General features: G+C 47.8%; 1 protein-coding gene across 4 annotated transcripts in view; it reads right to left on the bottom strand.

The window, feature by feature from the left end:
* The window catches only part of rxraa (retinoid X receptor, alpha a), a 107,216-nt gene extending 84,447 nt beyond the window's left edge, over positions 1–22,769 (bottom strand). For 2 of the 4 annotated variants that reach the window (XM_060038896.1, XM_060038898.1), the window contains exon 1: positions 22,392–22,769. In XM_060038896.1, the coding sequence (XP_059894879.1) occupies positions 22,392–22,419 (28 nt within the window). In that variant the 5' untranslated portion in view covers positions 22,420–22,769. The remainder of the gene's footprint in view (positions 1–22,391) is intronic. The other 2 variants (XM_060038895.1, XM_060038897.1) reach the window with 1 other exon arrangement.
* Between the last annotated feature and the right edge of the window lie 1,215 nt (positions 22,770–23,984).

Here is a 23,984-nt window from a genome sequence, read left to right as displayed (position 1 = left end):
CTTGAAACACCCTGTGTGGTTTTATTTATTTACAGGTACCATTCCTTTGAAAATATCTTTATGTCTCTTCTCTACGCCTCCTCCTCTTTGTACTTATGTTGCCGTGACACCTGCATTTACCCTCAGGGATCCATCAACAACATCTGATTCACCTCAACATTAACATTCAGTCACCGAACAAGTTATTTTATCCAAAGTCACTTAAAGGTGAGTTTGGGACTTTGGATAAAGTAACTATTTTTCCAAAGAGTTACTCGAGTGAGTAACTCTTGTTTCATGTGGTCTTAGCTAGTAGTTTACAGTGTGTTTATTTTGATAAAAACACCATCTGTCTTCACTGACCTATAGTTTAGTTTTCCTGCAGTACATCATGTACATTTTGTGTGTGTATTTTTATGTTGATATTTTTGGCTCATTTCATGTCTATTGACTTTATGACCAATATGGTTTTATCTTTGAGCAGAGCACCTGTGACAGTCACAATTTTCCGCTGGCATCGGTAAAGCGTTCTCTAAAAGAACCGGGATGAATAAAATATAGCGTTGTCCTCCACATTATGCAGCCGTCCCTTTAAGAAGCACGCTGAGAGATGTGTTTTGCTTTCAACTGAAGAGCGCTCCACACAAACCTCCAATAACAACAGCGGCGGATGACACCCGGGTGGTAATTGCGATGGTTGCCATCGCGGAGGCTCTTATTAAAAGCATGTCAGCTATCTGCGAAGAGCCAGAAGATTGGACCTCCATCAGACCTCAGCCTCGTCCTGTCAAGAGATTACCTCTCATCAGGGTATTCTTCTCCTTATCCCGGGGGGGGTCATGACCTCTGTTTGAGGCTTGTCATGGACGTGGAACGCGTCCAACAGGATCTGGGCGTGTGTACGCTATATGCGCACACTCAGCGGATTTGTTTTCCCCTCCCAGACATTAACAAATTCCCTCCTGAGAAGGAGAATACTTTCAATGTGCCCCCAAGCCCCTACCTTCCCTCCACTAAACAGCGGCGGCAAGGAGGATAAAAGTGCATACCAGGCGAATAAAGAAGAAGAAAGAAAATATGCCAAAAAATAATGCATGGATATACTGTATGTATAGGTCGGAAGGGCCTGGGTTCGAACCCCGGTGTCCGCGGTCTAACATGTCCGCACCCTTGAGCAAGATGTCCTTAAACCGGCAGGCTTATTGGCTTTCTAAAAGGAATAATAGAATTATGAGTTGTTTTGTAAATGATCACCGAGTTAAGGTATACGACATGAAAATAGACGGACCGAAACACAGACACACAGACAGACGGAAACAGACGGACAAAGCAACCCCCCTTCACGGACATCAAGACTCTCAACAATAGAAACACTACCCTGGTCTGATATTCCACTCCCCCCCTTCTCTATTAGACCCCCCCCACTGGGTGCCTTCAGGCCAATCAGGAGCCAGGAAGCGGGCGGCCACAGCCGGCCAATGGGGAGGGAGGAGAGGTCAGGCACAGCGGGCGGGCCCAATAGGTCCCGGGGCATCGGGGTGACCCGGGAGGCTGGAGGGGGGTATTGACTTTCACAGGGTTCACCAGCCTCCGTGGTGCCCTAACTATTTCATAAGGTATTCTGTGTCGGAAAAACAAGCGAGCCACAATCCCTCCCTAAAAACACTTGGATGAGTGCACAGACTTTTCCCAAATATCCCAAAGTGCCGAGGGCTTGAGTACATTGCCGTCATGGCTCCGGGGCCGTCGTCTCACTACTTTTCCATGATTCGCCCTGGACTTGGATAAGTCTATGGATTAGTCCGCTCCAATGGAAAGTAAGGCCATATATTTTAGGGTTAGAACAAAACAGACGCCTATTGTGGCTTCGGATGGAAACAGTGTGCAGAAACCAGACCTTCAGTGCTACAGTGCAGTGTTGTGTGTGCATACATGTTCTCTCAAAATCATTATTTACCCTTTTCTCTCTCTTTTTTATTCTTATTGCTGTCCTGTAACTGTACTTATGTGACACACTTATTGAATCTTAATGTTATCTGATCGTACAAAGAACACATTCCTCTACATCTTATGATACATTGACAAACTAATCGTTTCAATTGCCCTACCTCCCTCCCGCCCTTAAATCCTTTAAGTCAAACACCAACCGATGCCGGCAGTAAAGAAAAGTTTAACGGGACAGTTTTATTGAAAGACTTATTAAGCCACTGTGCTTTGTGAGGGCTGAACTGCGCTGCTTTTGAAATGATCCAACAGTACACCTCTCTGCCCCGGCTCATTCACACCAAATACCATTCTTCCCCGACTCAGATTCAGTGTGCGTTTCAAAGCACACACATACACACGCATGGCCTCTTGGTAACGCGACTGGCCCTATTGTGCATAGTGATTTCAACTGTATACGACAACACACTTTTTGCAAAACAGCCACTGGTGGTTCGGTGTATAAAGAAGGAATGGCGTACATGTTCATAGCTTTCCATACATGCATTGGAGAGATTGTCCCATCTTCTGCTCATACCTTCGTTCAGGTCTCACCAATATTTGTATTTTTTATGTTTAACGTCCTAAACAAAGCATGTGTGCCCTGAAACTCAGTGACCTCTTGCTGTCTCTGTAGGCACTCTTTTAAAACCACACGTAACTATCAAAGCATCTTCCGGTCAAGCCGTGGCACCAGAGTCCACTCTCAGTGGATTCCTGCTGTTGAACAAAGCCCTGGATGGTACAGCCTATGCCCAATAGAGAGGCAGAGTCTTCTCAGATTCAGCTCCTCCACACACGACTGCAAGCCACACAAGATCCCATAAACTGCTGTCTAGCGCAGGGGGTTTTCAAACGGTGTGACGTGACCAAGCGGGTTCTCAGCAGGGGACCCCAGTGCACCGTGGGATGTCACAGCAAAAGACCGTGGAAAACACTTGCAACCTCTTCCTGTGAAAAGTCTACTGTCTATACTCACTTTGCGAAGCTCTGCCCGTCCAGACTGAAACAGGCGGAAGACACAAACCTTCACTTTATCCAGCAGTGTGGTCCGTTGCTACGTGGCAATTATCAGTCGTCAGTCTTCACCTACTCATCCACTTTGTGTTCCTTCTTTTAGAAAAGCTTGGGTGTTCAGTCGAACACGCAAGCTTATTGTGTAGGGAAGGCTGAGAAAACGAGATCAGTCGACGCGTTCATCGGGTGAAACTCGGTACAAGGCCCCTCGGCTCCACTCCACCCACCGTGGGGAACATAGTGGACGAGTGAGTGGGTGGGTCTGAGATCACAACCAGAGCAACAGCTCCTTGTGTGATCCCCCATGGCCCTTTGTCCCGCTCATTGTGAAGCCCTGGACTCAAAAAAGGGAGAGCGCTTGGTGAACGGACCCAGACGGGGGCAGAGGGGTGGGGCGGGGGGGGGGGGGGGGGGGGGGGGGGTGGGGTGTAGAACAGAGACAGAGGAGCTTAAAGAGTGTGCTAAATGAGGTTAGAGCGAGGGAGGAAGGAGAGGAGACTGGAGGGCGGGGCCGACACGGCGTCAGGGCATTTCTCTGGGGGGGCAAACGGTGCACCAAGTCGTCGGCGTCCTTGGGCAAACCACGTTAATCTAATCTGTGCGGCGGGGGGCCTCGCAGCGCCCCGAGACAGACTGCTGAGCGGGTACGAGACGGGCCTGTTGTTTTGACCAGGGACCGGAGACACAGGAAGCTATTTAGAAAGTCGCTGCTATCCCTCCATGGATCTCCAACAGGAGCTGTTCACATGACAAGAGCCCCTACCCATGATTCAACTGCCCCCTGGCACACTGGCCTTCCCCCCCCAACCCTCCCCCCCAACTTGTGTTGTGAAGCGTCGACACTAAAAGGGGAAGGAGGGAGAGAGAGGGAGGGTTGGGGACGGATCTTGGGAAACACCGCCGATATGGGTGGGATTAGCGCCCGTATGCACGGCCCGCGGCTGTTGTGAGAGCAGGCTATGTTTAGCCCTGATGATATCGGTTACCCGTTGATGCGCCTCCACTGCGATTAGGGTCGGGGCTTTGTGATGACGGACCGTATCAGACTCCTGTGTTGCACAGCACTGGACGTGCTCACGCCAAACGCTTCTGGGTTAGACCCCCCCCCTATATCCACAGGCTACCTGTAGGCATCCTCCAGCAAAAAGCCTGAAGTATAGAAGAACAAGCAACTGTTTCGGTTTGCTTGTTTTGAAAAAAGGTATGGTTTTTCAAAATAAATGTTTGGTTTTCTTACATTAAGATCACGTTTAAAGTTGAATGCAGAAATGTGAAGCTGGTCAAAGGAAGAATGTAGGAGTGGGGGTTAGGAGCTCTGTTGACCTATGACCTATGCCTCACATTGTCCGCCCAGAAGCTAGGTTCCGAGGCACACTTCCTGCCAGCTTGCTAAATTAACTCCACACGTGCACACTGATAAACCTTCCCCTGCGGAAGAGGGATCCCTGCTCCATACGTTAGGCCCCTGCAGCAAATAACGTCCAGCACGTTTGGAGATGACACACAAACACGCTCAGGACACACACGCCCAAACACACACACAGTGGTGAAGATTGGAGGGTGGGCGCTCCCTCTCACGTCCTCCGTATTAGCACGGTGTGCTCATGATGCCTGAACCAACAACCGTGGTGGATCCATACTCCTGTTTACCTGAAGACCTGTCATCGTCTGGCCAGATCTGTATTTCCCAGCCTGTCGTCTCCTAAGCCCTCCAAGTGACCCATGTGGTTCATTCTGAATTAATGACCTACGATCAAGATACTGTGCTACAGTATATTTAGAGCTAGATACTATAACTATAGCCCTAGGTTTCCGCTTTAATTCCCCTCTGGAAATTCTTATCTTACAAATCTCATCTCACAAACTAGCATAATAGCGACGGGTACTGTAAACTACATGCATATCATTTCATACATCAAAGAAGAGGTTTCCTTTACCAGTGGGGGGTTATCATAATCTTTTTCTGTCGTCGTTTTTTGTGAATCAGCATGCATTATATAATAATATTTCATTACAAGTAGCCGCTGGTCATATTTCTCATCAGCCGGACCTCAGAGAGGAGTGAGGCAGACTTCAACACAGGCAAGCATCCCTTTGGTTTCAATCTGCTCTCTCATTCTGCAGTGCAGTGTTGAATGCACGCACTGTGGAAAGATCCAAAATACATTTTCAATGAAACGCATCAGGGTTCATCTCAAGCTGGTTGGCGCGGTTGTACACTAAGGAAGAAGGAATATCGATTAAAAATAATTATTTTATGAACATCTGTTGATGAGTTCCCATGATCTAATCTAAATATCGAGATAGCACACACTCTATGGAGCTCAGTTTGCTCACCCTCACTTGGAAGATTTAACACAGGATTGTTAAATTAAAAATCGAATGGGATGGCACGTATATATACATTTCTATATTGATGTGTGACATTCCCTATGCTTATTGTAATGATACATTCTACAGCCCTGTCTCAGGAACATATATATATATATATATATATATATATATATATATATATATATATATAACACACAACTTGAAACCTAATCAAAGCTATCTTTGTGTTGTACGTCCAACATGCTATTGGCATGTATTCATGCACGTTGCTTATTAATGTTGTTAATACCTCTTCTCGGAGGCGGCAGTCCTACCACGTCATAGCAGAACTCCTGCTATGACGTTCGCTGTTTCGTAACAGAGATATTCAACTAATTTGCGTGATTGGATCAAGCTTTCCATAAATGTATTTCTACAATTGCCAAATACTCAAGAGTTGATTTAACTTCTACAGACACTTCTTTGCAAGTCAAGTTCTGCTGGCCGAGTTTGTATTCGCTGTTAATAACCAATTACCATCATGTAGAGAACCCCACCTCCGGCAGCGTGATTGGCCGAAACAAATATGAAGCAAAAGAAAGTGAAACACCCCAGTTCAACCGGGTTTGAGCTTGTCTTCCATCAGACTTTAGATAAGAATCTAAAGTCTGATTTGAGGGACTACTGAATACATAGACTAGTGTTGACGAGGGAATGGCCCCTCCACGACCACAGAGAAACACAGTGTCTGTTCCGGAGCCGAGACTAACCTCGGCTCACTCCTTACGGGGATGATGAACACCGTGGCTTCCAACTCTGGGTGCACCCCCGGCTGCCTGCTCCAACCCCTATCCCCACAAACCCCCCAGTCTACAAGAACACACTGATGTCAGGGAGGGATGGGCGGAGGGATGAATGGATGGAGGTTAGATGGATGGATGCATGGGTCGATAGAGGATGAATCGATGGGTGGGTGGACGGAGGAAGGATGGGTGGAGGGACGGATGACAATGATAGACTGATGGAAGGTTTTTATGAAGGGTGGATGGGCGGATAGATGGAAATATGAGTGGATCTATGGATGTCTGTATGGGAGGGTGGGTGGATGGAGGGGTGGACATATGGGTGGGTAGATGCATGGATGGGTGGAAATGGAAGTAACAAGGGAGGGGGTGTAAGGATCGTGACAGTGCTCTGAGTGCAAACAAGACTGAAAGGGTGGAAGACTGGTTCAATTACATGCATCCCAGATGCATATCAAGAACATATCAGAGATTAAACCCTGAATGTCAGAGAGAGAAAATGAGGCAGAGAGATATTGGAAGCAAGAGAGAGATGGAGAGACGTAGAAAGAGAAAGGGATTATGCAGGTGAGTGAGAGAAAGGGGAGCGAGAGTGAGGGGGATAAGAGAGAGCGAGAGTGAGAGGGGGGGGGGGGGGCGAGAGAGAGAGAGAGAGAGAGAGAGAGAGAGAGAGAGAGAGAGAGAGAGAGAGAGTAAAGTAGGTCAAGTCACATGACAGGGATTGGACTGCATGCAGGATTAACCGTCCTTCAGCATGTGGTCATTTACACAACAAATGTAGATTTCATTTGATGAATTATTTCTGTCTGTTTGGGAGGGGCCGAGGGACGGCACTCGGTACGTCAAGCATGATGTCACATTTCTAACTGGCAGCCAATAGGAACGCACTCTGTTGCTGCTGTCAGCCAATAGGACTGGAGTACACCAAAACAATCGAGAAGTGTCCTTCGAGACAGGAGATGGAATGAAACATCGATAAACTATCCAATATACTGTATATATCTACACAGGTATGTGTAATTTAGAATTTTTTAATGATCGTTCCATGTACATTATAAAAAAGGAAGGCTGATTATGATTATGAAGTATGATTATGAGTACGAGTTGTGTTTTTGAGAAATAAATGTAATGTGTTCAATATCTTTTCCACGTTTCTATCACTACTTCGGTTTTAACATAAAGCAACAGTTTTGTATTCTAAGATGGGTGTACCATTAACTCTGTCGATATACAGCAGAAAAGTGTTGAGGTTGTGAACAGACATCTCTGTGGGCATCCCACCAGAGAGCCTTTATACAGCCCTTCTGATAGGTCTCGTGAGCTCAGCACCCCATTTGGGGCCAGCGTGCATACCTAATGCAAGGTGACAAACTGGGATGTGCAAAATGCCACGGGTACCCTCCCACATACACACAAACACACACATGCACACAAACACACACACACACACACACACCCACACGCACGCACACGCACACACAAGCACGCACTCACACACACCCACATACATGCACACACACACACACACCTGCTACTAATATCTTCACAAAGCTCTACTAATCTTCTAGTATAACATGTGAAAGAAGTCCTTCCAATCGATTAATATCCTATTTATTTACCCTCCCAATTGAATTAACACGTCCTATCGCATAACTCGCTAAACTGATGTCAGCCAATCGATTGGTTGTATTGTCAGCGATGACCTTAAGCAACATGTGGGAGGAAAACACTCTCCCCTGATCCCGGGCGATAGATCCATGATGTCTGCCCTAGTGTGGTACTGTGGACCACAACTATAGTTTTAGAAGCTCAGATCCATGATGTCTACATTAGTGTGGTACTGTAGACCACAACTATAGTTTTAGAAGCTCAGATCCAAGATGTCTGCCCTGTTTTGGTACTGTAGACAAAATTATAGTAAGACAGGCTTAGATTGAAGATGTCTGCCATGGTGTGGTATAACTATAGTTATACAAGCTTAGAGAAACGATATCTTTGGTAAAGTGTAGGGCACACTAGAATTTGGACAGAAATGTCAGGCCATTTATACGATAGGTGCGTTAAAAACGTCTACCATTAGGTAGAAAAATAGTAAGGCCCACTGTATTAGTAGTAGAGATAAGAGATTTAGGAGATAAACAGTAAGTCTCTCATTGCCTTAGGCAATTACATTTCTCCTAAAACCAAACGGCACAAAAGGCTGATATAATATAAGCCGATATGTTGTAATGTCCCTTAATCTATAAGAAACAAGCGGGAACATGAGAGATTAGGGCTTTTTTTATTGGAGCGTCGGGAGTTGATTCCCCGCGACACCGCAAAACTTGGTCGGTTCACTCCTTCGGGAAAGACGTAACATTTCTTCTGTAAATCGACAGGTTGTGTACCTCTTATTTATTTACATGAAATGCCATCGATGACATCACCGGCTGCTACCAGCAGATGTAATCAGCGAATGAGCCGCAACGAAGCCATTCCAAAAACTCGCATCCTGCCTTTGGGCAGAGTTTGAAGAGGGAAGTAAAGAACCCCTCTTTATCTCAAATAACAAATTCTGACCAAGAAGGACAGACTGTCAGATCGCCTTAGACAAGTCAAGGGATGAGCCCCCTCGCATGGAAAATAAATAAACAGTCACGCAGACAGCGGAAGAGCAAGGTCAATTTTCACAGTAAGAAACAAACAAACAAACACACACACACACACACACACACCATGTGGCCCAGTCATGGGAGACATCGGGTATGAGACAGCAGAGTACAACACAGGCAGAGAAGCAGAGAGAGCAAGAGAGGGGAGAGAGAGAGCACAAGATAGAGATGGTGAGAGAGAGAGAGAGAGAGAGAGAGAGAGAGAGAGAGAGAGAGAGAGAGAGAGAGAGAGAGAGAGAGAGAGAGAGAGAGAGAGAGAGAGAGAGAGAGGGATGGAGACAACAGAGTTAGAGAGAAAGAGAGGGAGAGGGATGGGGACAGAGAGTGAGAGGGAGAGAAACAGAGAGAGAACGAGAGCAAGTGGTTCTTGCGGTTCATATGTGTCCATGAGAACACAAACACACACACAAAGACCTAAAACCACCTAGCATCCTGCGTTGCCCGGTAAACAGGGGCTCAGGGTACGAGGGAGGTGGCCGGACGTGGCTGGGATGGGACGTGATGTTCTGTCATAGAAGCCCATCCGTTGCATCGGACTCAAAATGGTCAATGGTCTGTTTTCCAGGAGCACACAAGTTGCGGTTCATCTACTCATCCATCAGCGCCGAAAGCTTGGATGATAAGAAAAAAACCTCCCTATCTCTGTTCTCCTTTCACTCTCTCTTAACATGTCCCTCCCTCTCCCTCTCACCCTCCCCTTGCCTCCCTCCCTCCCTCCCTCCCTCCCTTTTCGGGGGGTTGGTGCATCAGTGAGCCCATCAGAGGCCAGCCCACTCCTCTTTCGATCATTCACCAAGTTATCAAGCACCTCGACTCTCCTCCCTCTCCCCCACCGCCTCTCCCCTCCTCACCTCCCTCTCCTCTGCCCTCTCCCTCCTCCTCACCCCCCTCCCTCTCCTCTGCCCTCTCCCTCCTCCTCACCCCCCCTCCTCTCCACTCCTCTGCCCTCTCTACTCCTCTCCAGCAGCTGGTTCCCCTGTAGGCTACCTGCCTGTCAGTGTAACACACACACACACACACACACACACACACACACACACACACACACACACACACACACACACACACACACACACACACACACACACACACACACACACACACACACACACACACACACACACACACACTCTTCTCCCCTGGTAGGACAGAAAGACCTCTCTCCCTCTACTTGTAGACTCCTAATGAGTGATGATGAGCGCCAACGTGTGGACACCACCGGGGAGGGGGAGGGAGAGGGCGGGGGGGGGAGGGGGAGGGGGAGGGGGAGGGGGGAGGGGGAGGGGGAGGTGGATGAGGGGTGGGGTTCTAAGGAATGGCACCGCGGAGAAGAGCGCACAAAAGGCGCTCACGGCGCATAGCTAATGAACAAAGCTTGGAGGTCTTAGAGAGAGAGAGAGAGAGAGAGAGAGAGAGAGAGAGAGAGACATATCAGAGTTGTTGATTTGATCGCTGGGACCTCTATTCTTTTTTTTGTTCCCCTTTAGGGACACTTCACACTTCAAAAGAGAGAGAGCATGGAGAGAGAGAGAGACAGAGAAAGAGAGAGTGACAGACAGAGAGTGCACCCTCGCATTCACGACTCTATCCATTCCAATGACTCCAAACTGATTATACCACCAGAACGAGGTATATAGGTAGAATTGTGCATAAGAACTTCTCCAATGACCTCTCACATATTTCTCTGTAGAATATAACTACAACTGTTTAATTAGTCTTTCGATAATCCATGTATTATTATGACGTAAACAACACGGCCAGCTTGGCCCTCAACAGCCCATGGACACATAAACAAAACAGCAGTGTCTGTCTGCTGTACAACATCAAATATTCCTTTAAGCACAACGGCAACAGAGTATGCATTAGCAGCTTACGGCCAAATCACGTCCCACTGCAGTGCCTTAAGCAAAACGAGCACTTGAAACGATTAGTCTATCAACGGGACATCAAAGGGTGACTGCCTGGTCTTTTGGTCTCACAGTCTGCTGTAATGAGATGATTAATACGGTTGGACCTTCGGCTGTAGACTGCATACGACCAACAGACTTTAGTTAGTGTACGAGAAGACTTAAGAGGCGTTTGGACACCAAGTGAGAACCACTCCATTATTTCGTCGCAACGTTAGGTCAGGATGGCCTTGCTTCCGATCTCGCGGAGGTTTTGCTGCGGAGGGGTCTCACATTCGAGTAAACAATTATTTGCCACTCGCCTTGCTCGAGAACACAGCACACACCCAGGCGACGCGCACGTGTGTTCGACCGCGTATCAGCAGAACCTGACTGGACCTCAGAGTCCGTGAGCATCACTTAACTTCCTGTGGATGATTTCCCCTCATTAATTCCGGTACATAGGCTACGCCATTGGTTTGTGTCTTTGCGTAAAACCTTTTTGTGCAGATGAAATCCTCTATTTGTTCTTTTTTGATTGATGTGTGGTTGGGTTGGCCTTGCGTCCCGGTCAGTGCACTGCAGACTCCCTACCGTTTGTTTCGACACAGATACATGGACCGTTTCACCCATGATATATTCTTGTGGCGTGGGGAAAACTTTCCGGGTCTAAATCATAACCCAATCCAATGACCAACCACAAACACGTCCCAGCGCCGCCCGAACCGCAGAACTAAAAACAAAGAGATTATTTTTTATGCCTTCAATTAAAACCAAAAAAGCCACCACCAGCTGTGGGCGAAAACTTTTTTACGACTCATTTTTTCACGTATTTTTCTGTATTTTTATTGGGTCCTGGTCTGACCCGCAGGTTCGATCCCCCAGCTGGACGCCCCACTCACTTCTACAGTGTTTAATTACCCCTAAGGGGGGGGAAGGTTGGTCACATGGGTCCAGTTTTGTCCCCCTATAAAGTGAGTGAAGGCCAGGGTTACTACAGGCCACGCCCCTTCGTTTACACACCAAGGGGGGGGGAGTGGCCAAGCGAATCCATCGCACTGAATGAAAAAGTTAAAAGGAGCAAAATATCAAAAGGAGGGGACTCTTCAATTCCAGGGAATTTTTCCAGATGTTGCAGAAATATTCTCACTCAGACCGGTCCAGATGTGCTCACACTAACTACGGGCGTTGCTTTTTTTCTTTCTCACCGTGCCTTTGCTCTGCGTTTCAAGGACTTGTCGTTTTTTCTTTCCCCTCTCTTTCTGCTCTCCCTTTCACCCAATCACTCCTTCTCTCCCTCTCTCCCTCCCTCCCTCCCTCCCTCCCTCCTCTTCTCTCTACCTTCCTCTCTCTCCCCCCTGGAAACGGAGTTCCCTGACAGCAGCTTTTAACTGCCGGCTTTTATGGGCCCGGGGGTACCTTAGTATTCACCACGAGACCCGCTAATAAACATACCGCTCATTCTCTAGAGTGTGTGTGTGTGTGTGTGTGTATGTGTGTGTGTGTAGGTGTGAGAGTGTGTGTGTGTGTGTGTGTGTGTGTGTGTGTAGGTGTGTGTGTGTGTGTGTAGGTGTGTGTGTGTGTGTGTGTGTGTGTGTGTGTGTGTGTGTGTGTGTGTGTGTGTGTGTGTGTGTGAGTGTTTGTGTGCGTGTGCGTGTGTGTGTGTGTTTAGGCGTATGAGTGTGTATGTGTGTGTTTATGTGCGTGAGAAAACAGAGAAACAGAGTGATGGAATGAATACAAAAAGAGACAGAGACAGACTGAGCGCGAGGGAGACAGAGCGAGCGAGCGGTTCAATGCCGTTTCCCCTCCTCACCTTCGTCATGCTCTCAGAGAAGTGTCATAACAATTGACTCGTCTCAGACTCTTTTCAAACGCGCGCTCCTCCGTCCAGAGGAGCAGAAGAAGAACAGAGAAGGGAGATAAACAGAAATCAATAAATAAGGAATGAGAAGCGGAAAGAAACGAAGAGGGGCGTGAGCCCAGCGCCCAGCCGCTCGTCTCCCACTGATCCCGTTTGCTTTGCGCCTCTTCTTCCCATCTCTCCCTCCACACCTCTGCTCCGCTAGTACCCCCGCGCCCCCACTGAGCATGACCCGACCGCGCCCTTTGACCCTCCCCTCCGCCAGACAGCTCGCTGGGCCGCTCCGACCAGAGCTGCTCCCGACCCCTTTTTGTGATGGTGGAAGTGTCTACGCAACCACATACACACGCACACACACACGCACACGCACACACACACACACACACAAGCATCGCACACAAATATATACCAACATGCACACAGGCAGTGGGCACTCACACAGGCATATACGCACACACACAGGCACATACAAACAGGCATGCACACACAAACAGGCACACACATGAACATTCAAAAGCGCCTTAGAGTGTGTCGATACACACATGAAATACATACACAACATCAGAACACACAAGCACGCAAGCACACACATGTAGGTGAGCATACACTAATACAAGTTTAGGATCAAGAGGACACACGCACACACACATACAAAACATACATTAACCGCCATCTTTCCGCGTATAAATCGGAGCAGCAAACATGCATGCAGCACGTCTGGCATCCACGCATGAGTAAGAGCGTCACCAAGACACACATGCACAAAGCAAACAGCAGTGCATGAGGAGCAGGCGGCGTCCTAACCATGACACTTGAACTTGTCAGAGTCGTCTGAGGAGCGGGGGAGGGGGGGGGGGGGGGGTGACAGGCTGTGGAATGCTGCGGAGCTCTTAGACCTAAAGCAAACCTACAGAAGCGTTCGCGTGCATGTCTCTGTATGTAGAGCAACGCGCACCCCCTCCCCTCTCCTCTCCTCTCGTCTCCCCCCACCCCCTCTCCTCCCTCCACTCTCCCGTAGCAGGAAATGCAACAACATGCTAAACACATGTGTAGCGGCGCGAGTGACTGGGCCGCGAGCAGACGTGCATTCCAGCACGTGGTCTCAGGTTTCGGGTTGGTCGCCATGTGTCCGTGTTTAATAAATAATGAGCAACATGAGAGACCCTGAGATGTTTGAAATCCAGGCTTCCACCACAATGCCTGAATAAATGAAAAGAGGTATGATAAAATTTAAATACGCTTGGTATCTTAATAAATGGTAAATGGTCTGCAGTTAAACAGCGCTTTTTCTGACCACTCAAAACACTTTCCAATTTGTGCCTCACATTCCCCCATTCATGCAGACATTCATCAACACATTCATACACAGTCAACACTAACATCATAGTTATTTAGCTGATGCTTTTGTCTAAAGGTTCTTACAATAAGTGCATTCAACCAATGGGATATAACCCTAAAGGTTGCAAGAGTCATACAAGTCCATAAAAGGTATCTTATAAAGCCCGGCAGCAGCCAGCTGGTCTGGAGCAGTTAGGGTTAGGTGCCTTGCTCAGGGACACCTCGACACTCAGCTAAGTTGAACTGGGATCAAACTAGCAACATTGACCTGCTTTACCTCCAGAGCTACTGTCGCCCCAACTGCTTGTATTGTCGATAAAGAAAATAGAAAAACACCATTATCTGAGGAATGCACAATATTGTCTAGAAAATTGACAATAGTGTAGCATGTACAATAGAAGCGAGACTTTCTTAGATTTGTACCATTTCTTTGTTCTGCAACCGTGAAAGCTATTTTTGTCAGGGGTACAAGGCTAGGTCATAGCACCTATCGATGTATCAACATGGAGGCACACAAACAAGAATCAATATATAAATACTTCATCAGTCTTGTTCAGACGGTGGACAATATACCGTTGTTATTCAGTTTCTTGGGCATATAATGGAAAAGATTAACCCATTCACTGTCATCCTTTTATTACTTATCACTGTTCCTGATTGGTCCGATTTTCCGCGGTTAGAGTGATTTCGTTCAGTACAAGGTTTCTCTTTAAGGTTAAATATATGATAGACAGATCAACCCAATACTCCGACTTGTGAGTTGTGATGTCACAAATGGGTAGCATTGGCTAATCAAGATCAATCCTGTTGGTGAAATAGGGGCCCTGTATCTAGGTATTGACTTTCTGATGCACGTTTCGAGACAGCTACACAACTGCTCTGTGTGTGTTTACGTGTGTGTGTGTGTGTGTGTGTGTGTGTGTGTGTGTGTGTGTGTGTGTGTGTGTGTTGAGCACACCAAGCTGTAGGGTCCCAGGGTAACACACACACACACACACACACACACACACACACACACACACACACACACACACACACACACACACACACACACACACACACACACACACACACACACACACACACACACACACACACACACACACACACACCTCAGAATGATCATACAGATGTATGATCATTCTGAGTTGTTTCTTGGCATTCCATCTGATTTGGCCCCTCCCCTGCCTTCCAGGTATGGGGGAGAGCGGCCCCACCCTCCCCCCTACCTCCCATCTACTCCCTCTAAAAGACTCCCAGGGGGTCCAGCCATGAATTTGTTGCCAACTTGAGAGAACCTCACGGGAAGAAGGAACCCCTGGATCGGGTTCCTTTCCCCATCTCTCCCGGACATCAAAGAACACGTTGATGCTTTTGATCATGCACCCGCACACACACACACACACACACACACACACACACACACACACACACACACACACACACACACACACACACACACACACACACACACACACACACACACACACACACACACACACACACACAAATAAACTCAAATCCACCTGTCATGTGTTGGTTACTTGCGGATATGGATTTGAACAACAATGGCGTTTAAATGAGATTTCTACACCTGATATTTTTATTATTCCTCCCAAATGTTGTCGTTTTTTTTGGCAGCTTCAACCGTTTCAAAGGTTTACTTGTTGTGTGTTTTAGGTTTCATCATTTAATCCTTCACATTACAATTAAAATGTGAAGGATGTCTAATTAGTCTGTCAAATTCAATATTAAGAGATAAAATATTATAATCTCAGTAGCCTCTTCTCCACTAAATACTCATTGAACCTCTATTCTTCTCTCAAATCAACTTCCCGTCTATCTTCACGGCCCTGGCTATAAAGATGTCGACGTAAGGTGCATAGCGACAGATTCCTGACATTCTCTCTTTCATCATATCATCATATCAAGACATCTTTCTTTCTCTCCATCTCTGCCATCTCTCCTTTGTCTCGGTCCGTTCTCCTCCCTCCCTCTATGTCTCTCACTCAGGGATACTGAACAGAGGAAGAGGAGGAGGAGATGGAGCTGGAGGAGGAGGAAGAGAAAGAGAAGGGGGTAGAGAAGGGACAAGGACAAGAAGGAGGAGGAGGAGTTGGAGGAGGTTGAGGAGAAGAGGATGAGGAGGAGGTGGTTCAGAAGAGGAGGAGGAGGAGGGGGGGGAGAAGGGGTTGGAGGAGGTTGAGGAGGTGGAATAGGTGGTGTTGGAGGGGGTTGAGAAGAAGAGGAGGAGTATGAGAGAGCCATGGCCATGTGAGGGCGGACGACCCTGCTCTCAGTAGGTATTATAGAAGAGTGTGATGGGGTCGACTCCCAGCGGATGCCCATGTTACCACTTCAAAAGGAAACGGCCGTACGCTCGGTGAATACCGCCAATACACCGACAGCCAATCAGAAGTCTCCAAGGGAAGGCCCCCTCTCTCTCTCTCTCTCTCTCTCTCTCTCTCTCTCTCTCTCTCTCTCTCTCTCTCTCTCTCTCTCTCCCTGTCTCTCTCTTCCTGCATAAACCCTGAAACTAATGGGCTTTATGATGTCATAGTCTCCAAGGCTGACCGACAGGCAGATAATAGATAGATAGACGGACAGACAGATAGCTATGTGCAGCACAGAGGACATAAAGAGGGTGAGAAGAGGGTGAGGAGAGAGAGAGAGAGAGAGAGAGAGAGAGAGAGAGAGAGAGAGAGAGAGAGAGAGAGAGAGAGAGAGAGCAAAAAGAGTAGAGGGAGGGTGGACGAAAAGATGGGAAAGATGAAGAGATGAAGAGAGGGAGATAAGAAAAGAGAAAGAGGTAGACGGGAGAAAAGAGAGGGAGTGAAAAGTCGGAGAGAGAGAGAGAGAGAGAGAGAGAGAGAGAGAGAGAGAGAGAGAGAGAGAGAGAGAGAGAGAGAGAGAGAGAGAGAGAGAGAGAGAGAGAGAGAGAGAGAGTCAGAGAGCGACAGACAGAGAGAGTCAGTGAGAGAGAGAGGGAACGAGAGAGAGAGAGAGAGAGAGAGAAAGAGAGAAAGAGAGATTCAGAGACAGGGAGAGAGAGCTGTCACTATAAGCCATTAAGTCTGGCCATAAAGCGGGCCAATAAAGGTGACAGCTGCAGCCGTCCCTCAGCCGGGGTGTGAAGCCTCACATCGCAACACAAGACCGGACGGCTGTAAAGCACACGGCTGGACGAATGCTATCAGCCGCCATCGCACAACCACACACACATGTATGGACAAGCACACAAACACACACGCACTCACATGGAAAAGCACACAAACACACAACCACACACACACTGACATAAGCATACACACAAGGACAAAAGGACCCACACACAAACCTGCACACACACACACACACACACACACACGCCTTATGAGCCAACACAACCCCCCCCTCCTGTATTACCTTGTTTTAAGTTACGGCCAAGTTGGACTGTTTGCCTTACATCATACACACACCAGACACACACACACAAAGCACCACAAACATTCACACAAATATACACACAAACAGGCAGATAGAAAACATACACACAGATGAATCGAGAATCTCTCAAATATACACGAGCAAACACAAACACGCTCAAGGGAATGGACAAACACACACGTGAGATACGCACACAAGAGAGAGAGACACACACACACACACACACACACACACACACACACACACACACACACACACACTCACACACACCAAGCCACAAACAGAAACCAAGCAGTAGAGGTGGACCTGCTGTAATTCCAGCAGAGAGCGTGAAGCTCACGGGTCCAAAGGAAAGGTTTGCTTCTCTAGATGAACGCCGGCTTTCACTTCGGACTTGGGGAGGGGACCCAAGTTTTAGATGGTCGAGGAAATTACTTACTAAAAACATTGAAGTGTGGAGTGAATTCTGAGAATGCAATTACCTTTTCGTTGTATTTATTAAATTTCAAAGGTAAACACATGCACACACACAAAACACACGTCCTGTCAACTACAGGAGACTGGGCTGTAAATTATTCCTCTGTGTTTATTATGGCAACCAAAGTTGTATTTCTCTGACACAAGGGGCCAAGCCACTGCTTTAAATGTCATCCTTTTCTTATTTCTCATGTTTAATATAAGAGACAGTGTGTGTGTGTGTGTGTGTGTGTGTGTGTGTGTGTGTGTGTGTGTGTGTGTGTGTGTGTGTGTGTGTGTGTGTGTGTGTGTGTGTGTGTGTGTGTGTGTGTGTGTGTGTGTGTGTGTGTGTGTGAGCAAGACCTCACAATAACACACCGCGCGCACTGGGTACCTCACCTCCCTGCCACCACTATAACTGTCATGTATAACTGTCAATAAATAACTTTAAATCTATAACAGTAAATGTAAGACTGTACATCTCTGATTGTATAATTTAACGGTTCATATGAGACGGCTGCCACTTGCGACCGTCAAACGTCAAGACTGCTGATGCATCGTGGCTGCAGGTAAATAGGCGGAGAGAGAGAGAGAGAGAGAGAGAGAGAGAGAGAGAGAGAGAGAGTGAGAGAGAGAGAGAGAGAGAACAGACTAATCGTTCTGTCCAAGGACTTAGAAATGCAGTTTGCACCCGCCCTTGAGGTGGCCAATCAGAGATCGCATCTATCTGACAGAGAAAGTTTGACCAGTCATTAACAGAAGCACGCCTGTAAGAAAGAAGAGCGAGCGAGAGTAAAAGAGAGAGAGCTACAGACGATTAAAAAGATAAAGTTACATACAGGGCCGTGCATAAGACCACCCTATCACCACCCCCTCCCCCCCCCCCACTACCCAGCACACTCTGGGAAAGTTCTCACGACTAAAACATTTAGATTTGCCAGCCACCACAGACAAAAAACACGCATGTATGCATGTCAAAGGGGTGTCTGGGGCTTGTGTGTGTGTGTGTGTGTGTGTGTGTGTGTGTGTGTGTGTGTGTGGTGTGTGTGTGTGTGTGTGTGTGTGTGTGTGTGTGTGTGTGTGTGTGTGTGTGTGTGTGTGTGTGTGTATGGCAGCGCCGTGCCGGGGCGTGCTGGTCGCTGGTGGGTGAGCTGCAGTCGGTGTCTACATATATGCTCGTCTGGTCGCTTTAATCATGTTCGGCGTTGGGACACACAATACGGCGCACCTGTAAAAACAGACTCTCTCTCCGCCGCTGGGGCGGTCCTGTGAGTTTCCCTGAAGCCACATGAAGGGGTACGAGGGGGGAGGGAGGGGAGAGAGAGGGGAGGGGGAGAGAGAGAGGGGAGAGAAAGGGGAGGGGAAACAGAGAGAGACCAGGAGGAGAGACAGAGAGAGAGGGGGTGAGACAGAGAGAGAGGGGGTGAGGGAGAGGGGGGAGACAGAGCGGGGGAGAGGGAGAGGGGGGAGAGAAACGGGGGGAGAGAAACGGGACGGGCAACAGAGAGAGACCAGGAGGGGAGACAGAGAGAGAGGGTTTGAGACAGAGGAAGAGGGGGGAGAGAGAGGGGGGAGGGAGAGACAGAAAGAAAGTGGGGGGGGAGTCTCAGAGAGAATGAGAATGAGGGGAGACGGAGGGAGAGGGGGGAGACAGAGAGAGAGGGGGGGGGGACAGGGAAAGAGAGGGGGGAGAGAAAGAGAGGGGCGAGAGAGAGAGGGGGGAGAAAGAGGGGGAAAACAGAGGGAGAGAAAGAGGGGAGACAAAGGGAGAGGGGGAGACAGAGAGCGAGAGGGGGGGGGGGGACAGAGGGAGAGAAGGAGGCGAGACAGAGGGAGAGGGGGGAGACAGAGAAAGAGGCAGGGGGGGAGACAGAGAGAGAGAGGAAGGACAGAGAGAGAGGGTTCAGAGAGAGAGGGGGGGAGACAGAGAGAGGGGGGGTGATTGAGAGAGAGGTGGGGATCTGTAACAGTAGAACTCAGCGTTGGTGGCTCAGAACTCCCCTCGCTGTTTGTGTGAGTGTATGTTTGTGTGTGCGTGCGCATGTGTCTCCATATGTGTGCGTGTGTGTGTGTGCGTGCACTTGTGTCTGCCCTACGTGGATACATGTGCGCCTGCCACTATGTGTGTGTGTGTGTGTGTGTGTGTGTGTGTGTGTGTGTGTGTGTGTGTGTGTGTGTGTGTGTGTGTGTGTGTGTGTGTGTGTGTGTGTGTGTGTGCATGCACATGAGCACAGCCAGGTGATACGTGTCAAGGTGTAACTCGAGGAGCTCATGAAAGCGCGGCAGACACAATAACAGGCTAGCCTAGCGCTGGCGGCTACGTCTCCGCCGACGGGGACACAAGGTGTGCACTGTTCAGGTTGACAAAGTGAACAGTACCGGGCCGGCGCATTAAAGATTCACTGCTGAGGGGCTCAGGTACTGCTGTGTGTGTTGAGTGTGTGTGTGTGTGTCTAAGTGTGCATGTGTCTGAGTGTGTGTCTGAGTGTGTGTGTGTGTGTGTGTGTGTGTGTGTGTGTGTGTGTGTGTGTGTGTGTGTGTGTGTGTGTGTGTGTGTGTGTGTCCAAGTGTGTGTGTGTGTGTGTGTGTGTGTGTGTGTGTGCGTGTGTCTACATGTGGTGTGTGGTGTGTGTGTGTGTGTGTGTGTGTGTGTTTGTGTGACATTGGTGAACGCATGTGAGTATGCGCATGAGTGTATTTGTTTGCATGTGTGTGTTTCTGTGTGTTTGTGTCTGTGTTTCTGGTGTGTTCGTGTGTGTGTGTGTTTGTCTGAGTCTGTGTGTGTGTGTGTGGTGTGTGTGTGTCGGTGTGCGCATCTGAGTGTATGCGCATGAGTGTATGTGTTTGTATGTGTGTGTGTCTTTGTGTCTGCTGTGTGTGCGTGATGGAAGTGTGTGTCTAAGTGTGTAAGTCTAGCCATGTGTATACTCCTTTGACTAAGAAATGAAAGCCATCCATTATTTACACTGACAGTAGCTTAGCTGATCACCTGTGTCCGAGTCCTCAGATAATCTGGGTCTGGATCGACAAGGCTGCCCGGCTGATTATAAACGCCTGCTGGGTTTATTAAGATCTGGAACAAGATGGACAAGATAGGCCCCATGTTTGTGCATAATTGATGTCGTCAGGTACATTTTCCAGGAAATGTGAAAGTAGGCTAGCGGGTATGTAACAGAGGACTAGATAGATAGACGTTTAAAAAAGAGAAGAAGAAAAGCCTGAGGGCTACTTTAAATGTGGCATTTCATTTCAGTGTGTTTTGCTGACAATCTGGGCCAGCGACCTCAAAGCGTCCTGAATTGAAAATATCATGATACATTTTTTTTTGTAAAAAGCACTCTGCCTTGCCCTCTTCTGTTCCCTCAGTCCCACTCACAGTGGAATTGTCCAGACCAATATTCAGTTTTAGGGTCAGGACAACCTGATCACTTCCCATATTTCTGTTTTGTGCTCCTTTGCTTTTTTTACGAAATAACATGCATGGTTACGTATTTTATTCAATCTGTTGTTTGTGCTTAATCCTTGTGTTACAATTGACTCATTAAGTGCAGAATGACAAAAGGGGAAGCATGATCTAATACAAGGATTACCAAAGTACTAGGCGTGAAAATGCAACACCTAAAACCAGCCTGTAGCTATATCTGCCTGCCTGTATATCTTTATTTACCATGTCAGTACTGAACTGGCTGCTGCCATGAGAGGAAGAACTACGATGACCAAATTATCATTATAAAACTTTTGACATTAAAGACAAACTTTGCGATGATGCAGATTCACTTTGGGGCGTTTTACAGTTATCAAAAGAAATAAAAAAGAATTGCCTTACACTACATTTTAATAATCCTTTCAAAGCTCAATAATTGAAATATGTAAATAGGCTAATGACATTCTTCAAGAAGACAGCTGGGGATTTGCTTATTAGGATTTGTTTATGTTCAATACAGTCGATCCTATGATCCCTGGGGCATAGATATTTGACTTGTAGTCTTTAAAACCACCTACAAACTTATTAGAGTTATGGATTGCATGAAGATAGTGGATAATGTGTGTGTGTGTGTGTGTGTGTGTGTGTGTGTGTGTGTGTGTGTGTGTGTGTGTGTGTGTGTGTGTGTGTGTGTGGTGTGTGTGTGTGTGTGTGTGTGTGTGTGTGTGTGTGTGTGTGTGTGTGTGTGTGTGTGTGTGTGTGTGCTGCAGCCCCTTGCGCAGCGCTTGTCCTGGGATGTCGCTTGTCTTGAGCGAATGTCATCACCTCGAAGGTCGCGAGCGCACCGGGTGAAGGGGGGGGGGGGGGGGAGCGGGGGTCTGTCAAAAGAACCATGAAAAGTACTGCGCGCGATGCCCGCCGCGTGGCTTTGTTGTCTTTTAGCAAACCGGCAACATCAAGGGTGACGTTGAAACAAATAATAATGATAATACCCCAGCGCGCGAGCGATGTCCCCTCCTCATGAACAAGCGCGTGCGATACCCCTCTTCAAAGCGGGGCGCTTTTAACGTGTTGATGAAGAAGCGATGTAGAACCACTGGCTTCACGTGCTGCCAGTGCGACGGCATGTTACAGTAACGTGTACAGTACATGTTACAACATTCACCCGGGAAGATAAAAGTCTCAACGACTCACCAGACCGCGGCAGGAGTCTCTCGATAAAACAAACACAGAAAAAGAAAAGAAACTTACCCAGTGACAGGAACGGTTTGGTCTCCATGTCGGGCTGGGTTAGCTCATGCCCGCTGAAACCGCCGCGTTGGGACTTTTTCGGGGGGCTGCTGCTCAGACCCGGACTCTGCGTGGCTCTGGGTGGTGCTGGTGCTGGTGGTACAGGTTTTCAAGAGGCAATACTCGCGCGACGAAAACACAGCCAAAGTGACAGTCTAACCTAAGAGCAATATGCGATGGACAAAAAAAAAATGCACGTATTGTTTTTTCCCCCTCCTTCTTTTCGCTCTCTCGGTAGCAATTACACACACACATACACGCGCACACTCCTCTCTCGCTCTCGCTGTCTCTCTCTCTTTCGCTCGCGCTGTACAAAAACTCCCAACTACTGGATCTGCACTGCGAAGGGCCGCGCGCAGGGGGTACTCCCACCCCCGCGCGCTCTCTTGCAACGACGCGGGTTTGAAAAAAGGGGGGGAGTTTACTTGGAGCCCAGATTTTTTTTTGCTAACGTGACATTGAAAAATGGGACATGGAGTGCAATTCAAACGCACATCTTCATGTTTCAAGAGTCGAGAAAACGTGAAGAATTGCCATTCTGGACTGAAAAATAACACGATAATCAGAGAGGGAAAAAAAAAATGTTGTTTGTAAGAATATCACATTCATGAAGGCCTAGATTTCCGAAGTATAAGTCTACATATTATTTTTAAAGGGTACAATATTCTGCAACATTGTATAGCTAACTACAAGAAGTAGGCCTAAAGCCTTGGTGTAAATATCATTCATCAGCGATAGCTCTTAGCACACCAATAACAGCCCAAAGTAATAATATCAATATACCCTCATTCATATCTTCCAGTAATTGCGATATGCATACATGTGCCATCGGCACAGCTCAGGAAAAAAAAGAAGGAAAAATGTGATGAATTTAATGCCGATGCATCAAAGTGTGAGGCGGAATCTCAGAATCCCCTGAGGTACATACACAGCAAGAGGCAGCATGTTGCATTTACATAACTCACGTTACATTAGCCCAGATCCAGATCTTTCTCTCTAATATCCTTCTGTTCAGGGCCCTGCATAGACACGACTGTTCCCTGCCCCCCCACCTCCATCCGTCCCCTACTCCTTCACTCCCTCCTGCTCCTCTCCACATCCAATCCATCTTAAGCCAACAATACAACAACAATAATTACTGCATTTATACTGCACACCTCTTGACTCAACGTGACAAAATGCCAGGCGACCGATAGGGGGGTAAGAGAGAAGAGAGAAGGGGAAAGAGAGAGAGAAGGGGGAAGAGAGAGGAGAGACGGGGACAGAGAGAGGAGAGAAGGGGAAAGAGAGAAGCGGAAAGAGAGAGGGTAGAAGGGTGGAAAGAGAGAGAGGAGAGAAGGGGAAAAGAGAGGAGGGGAAAGAGAGAGGAGAGAAGGGGGGAGAGAGAGAGGAGAGAAGGGGAAAAATTCATGTATTTGTTTCATCAAGACTGGATTATTGTAATGTACTGTTCTCGGGACTAAACTCTACCAAGAAAAGTCTACAGCTTGTACAGAATGCTGCAGCTAGACTGCTGACCAGAACGAGAAGGTTTGATCACGTCACACCTATTCT

This window comes from Gadus macrocephalus, chromosome 19, assembly GCF_031168955.1.
Source record: "Gadus macrocephalus chromosome 19, ASM3116895v1".
Classification (NCBI taxonomy): Eukaryota; Metazoa; Chordata; class Actinopteri; order Gadiformes; family Gadidae; genus Gadus; species Gadus macrocephalus.
This window is presented reverse-complemented; position numbering and strand designations above follow the sequence as displayed.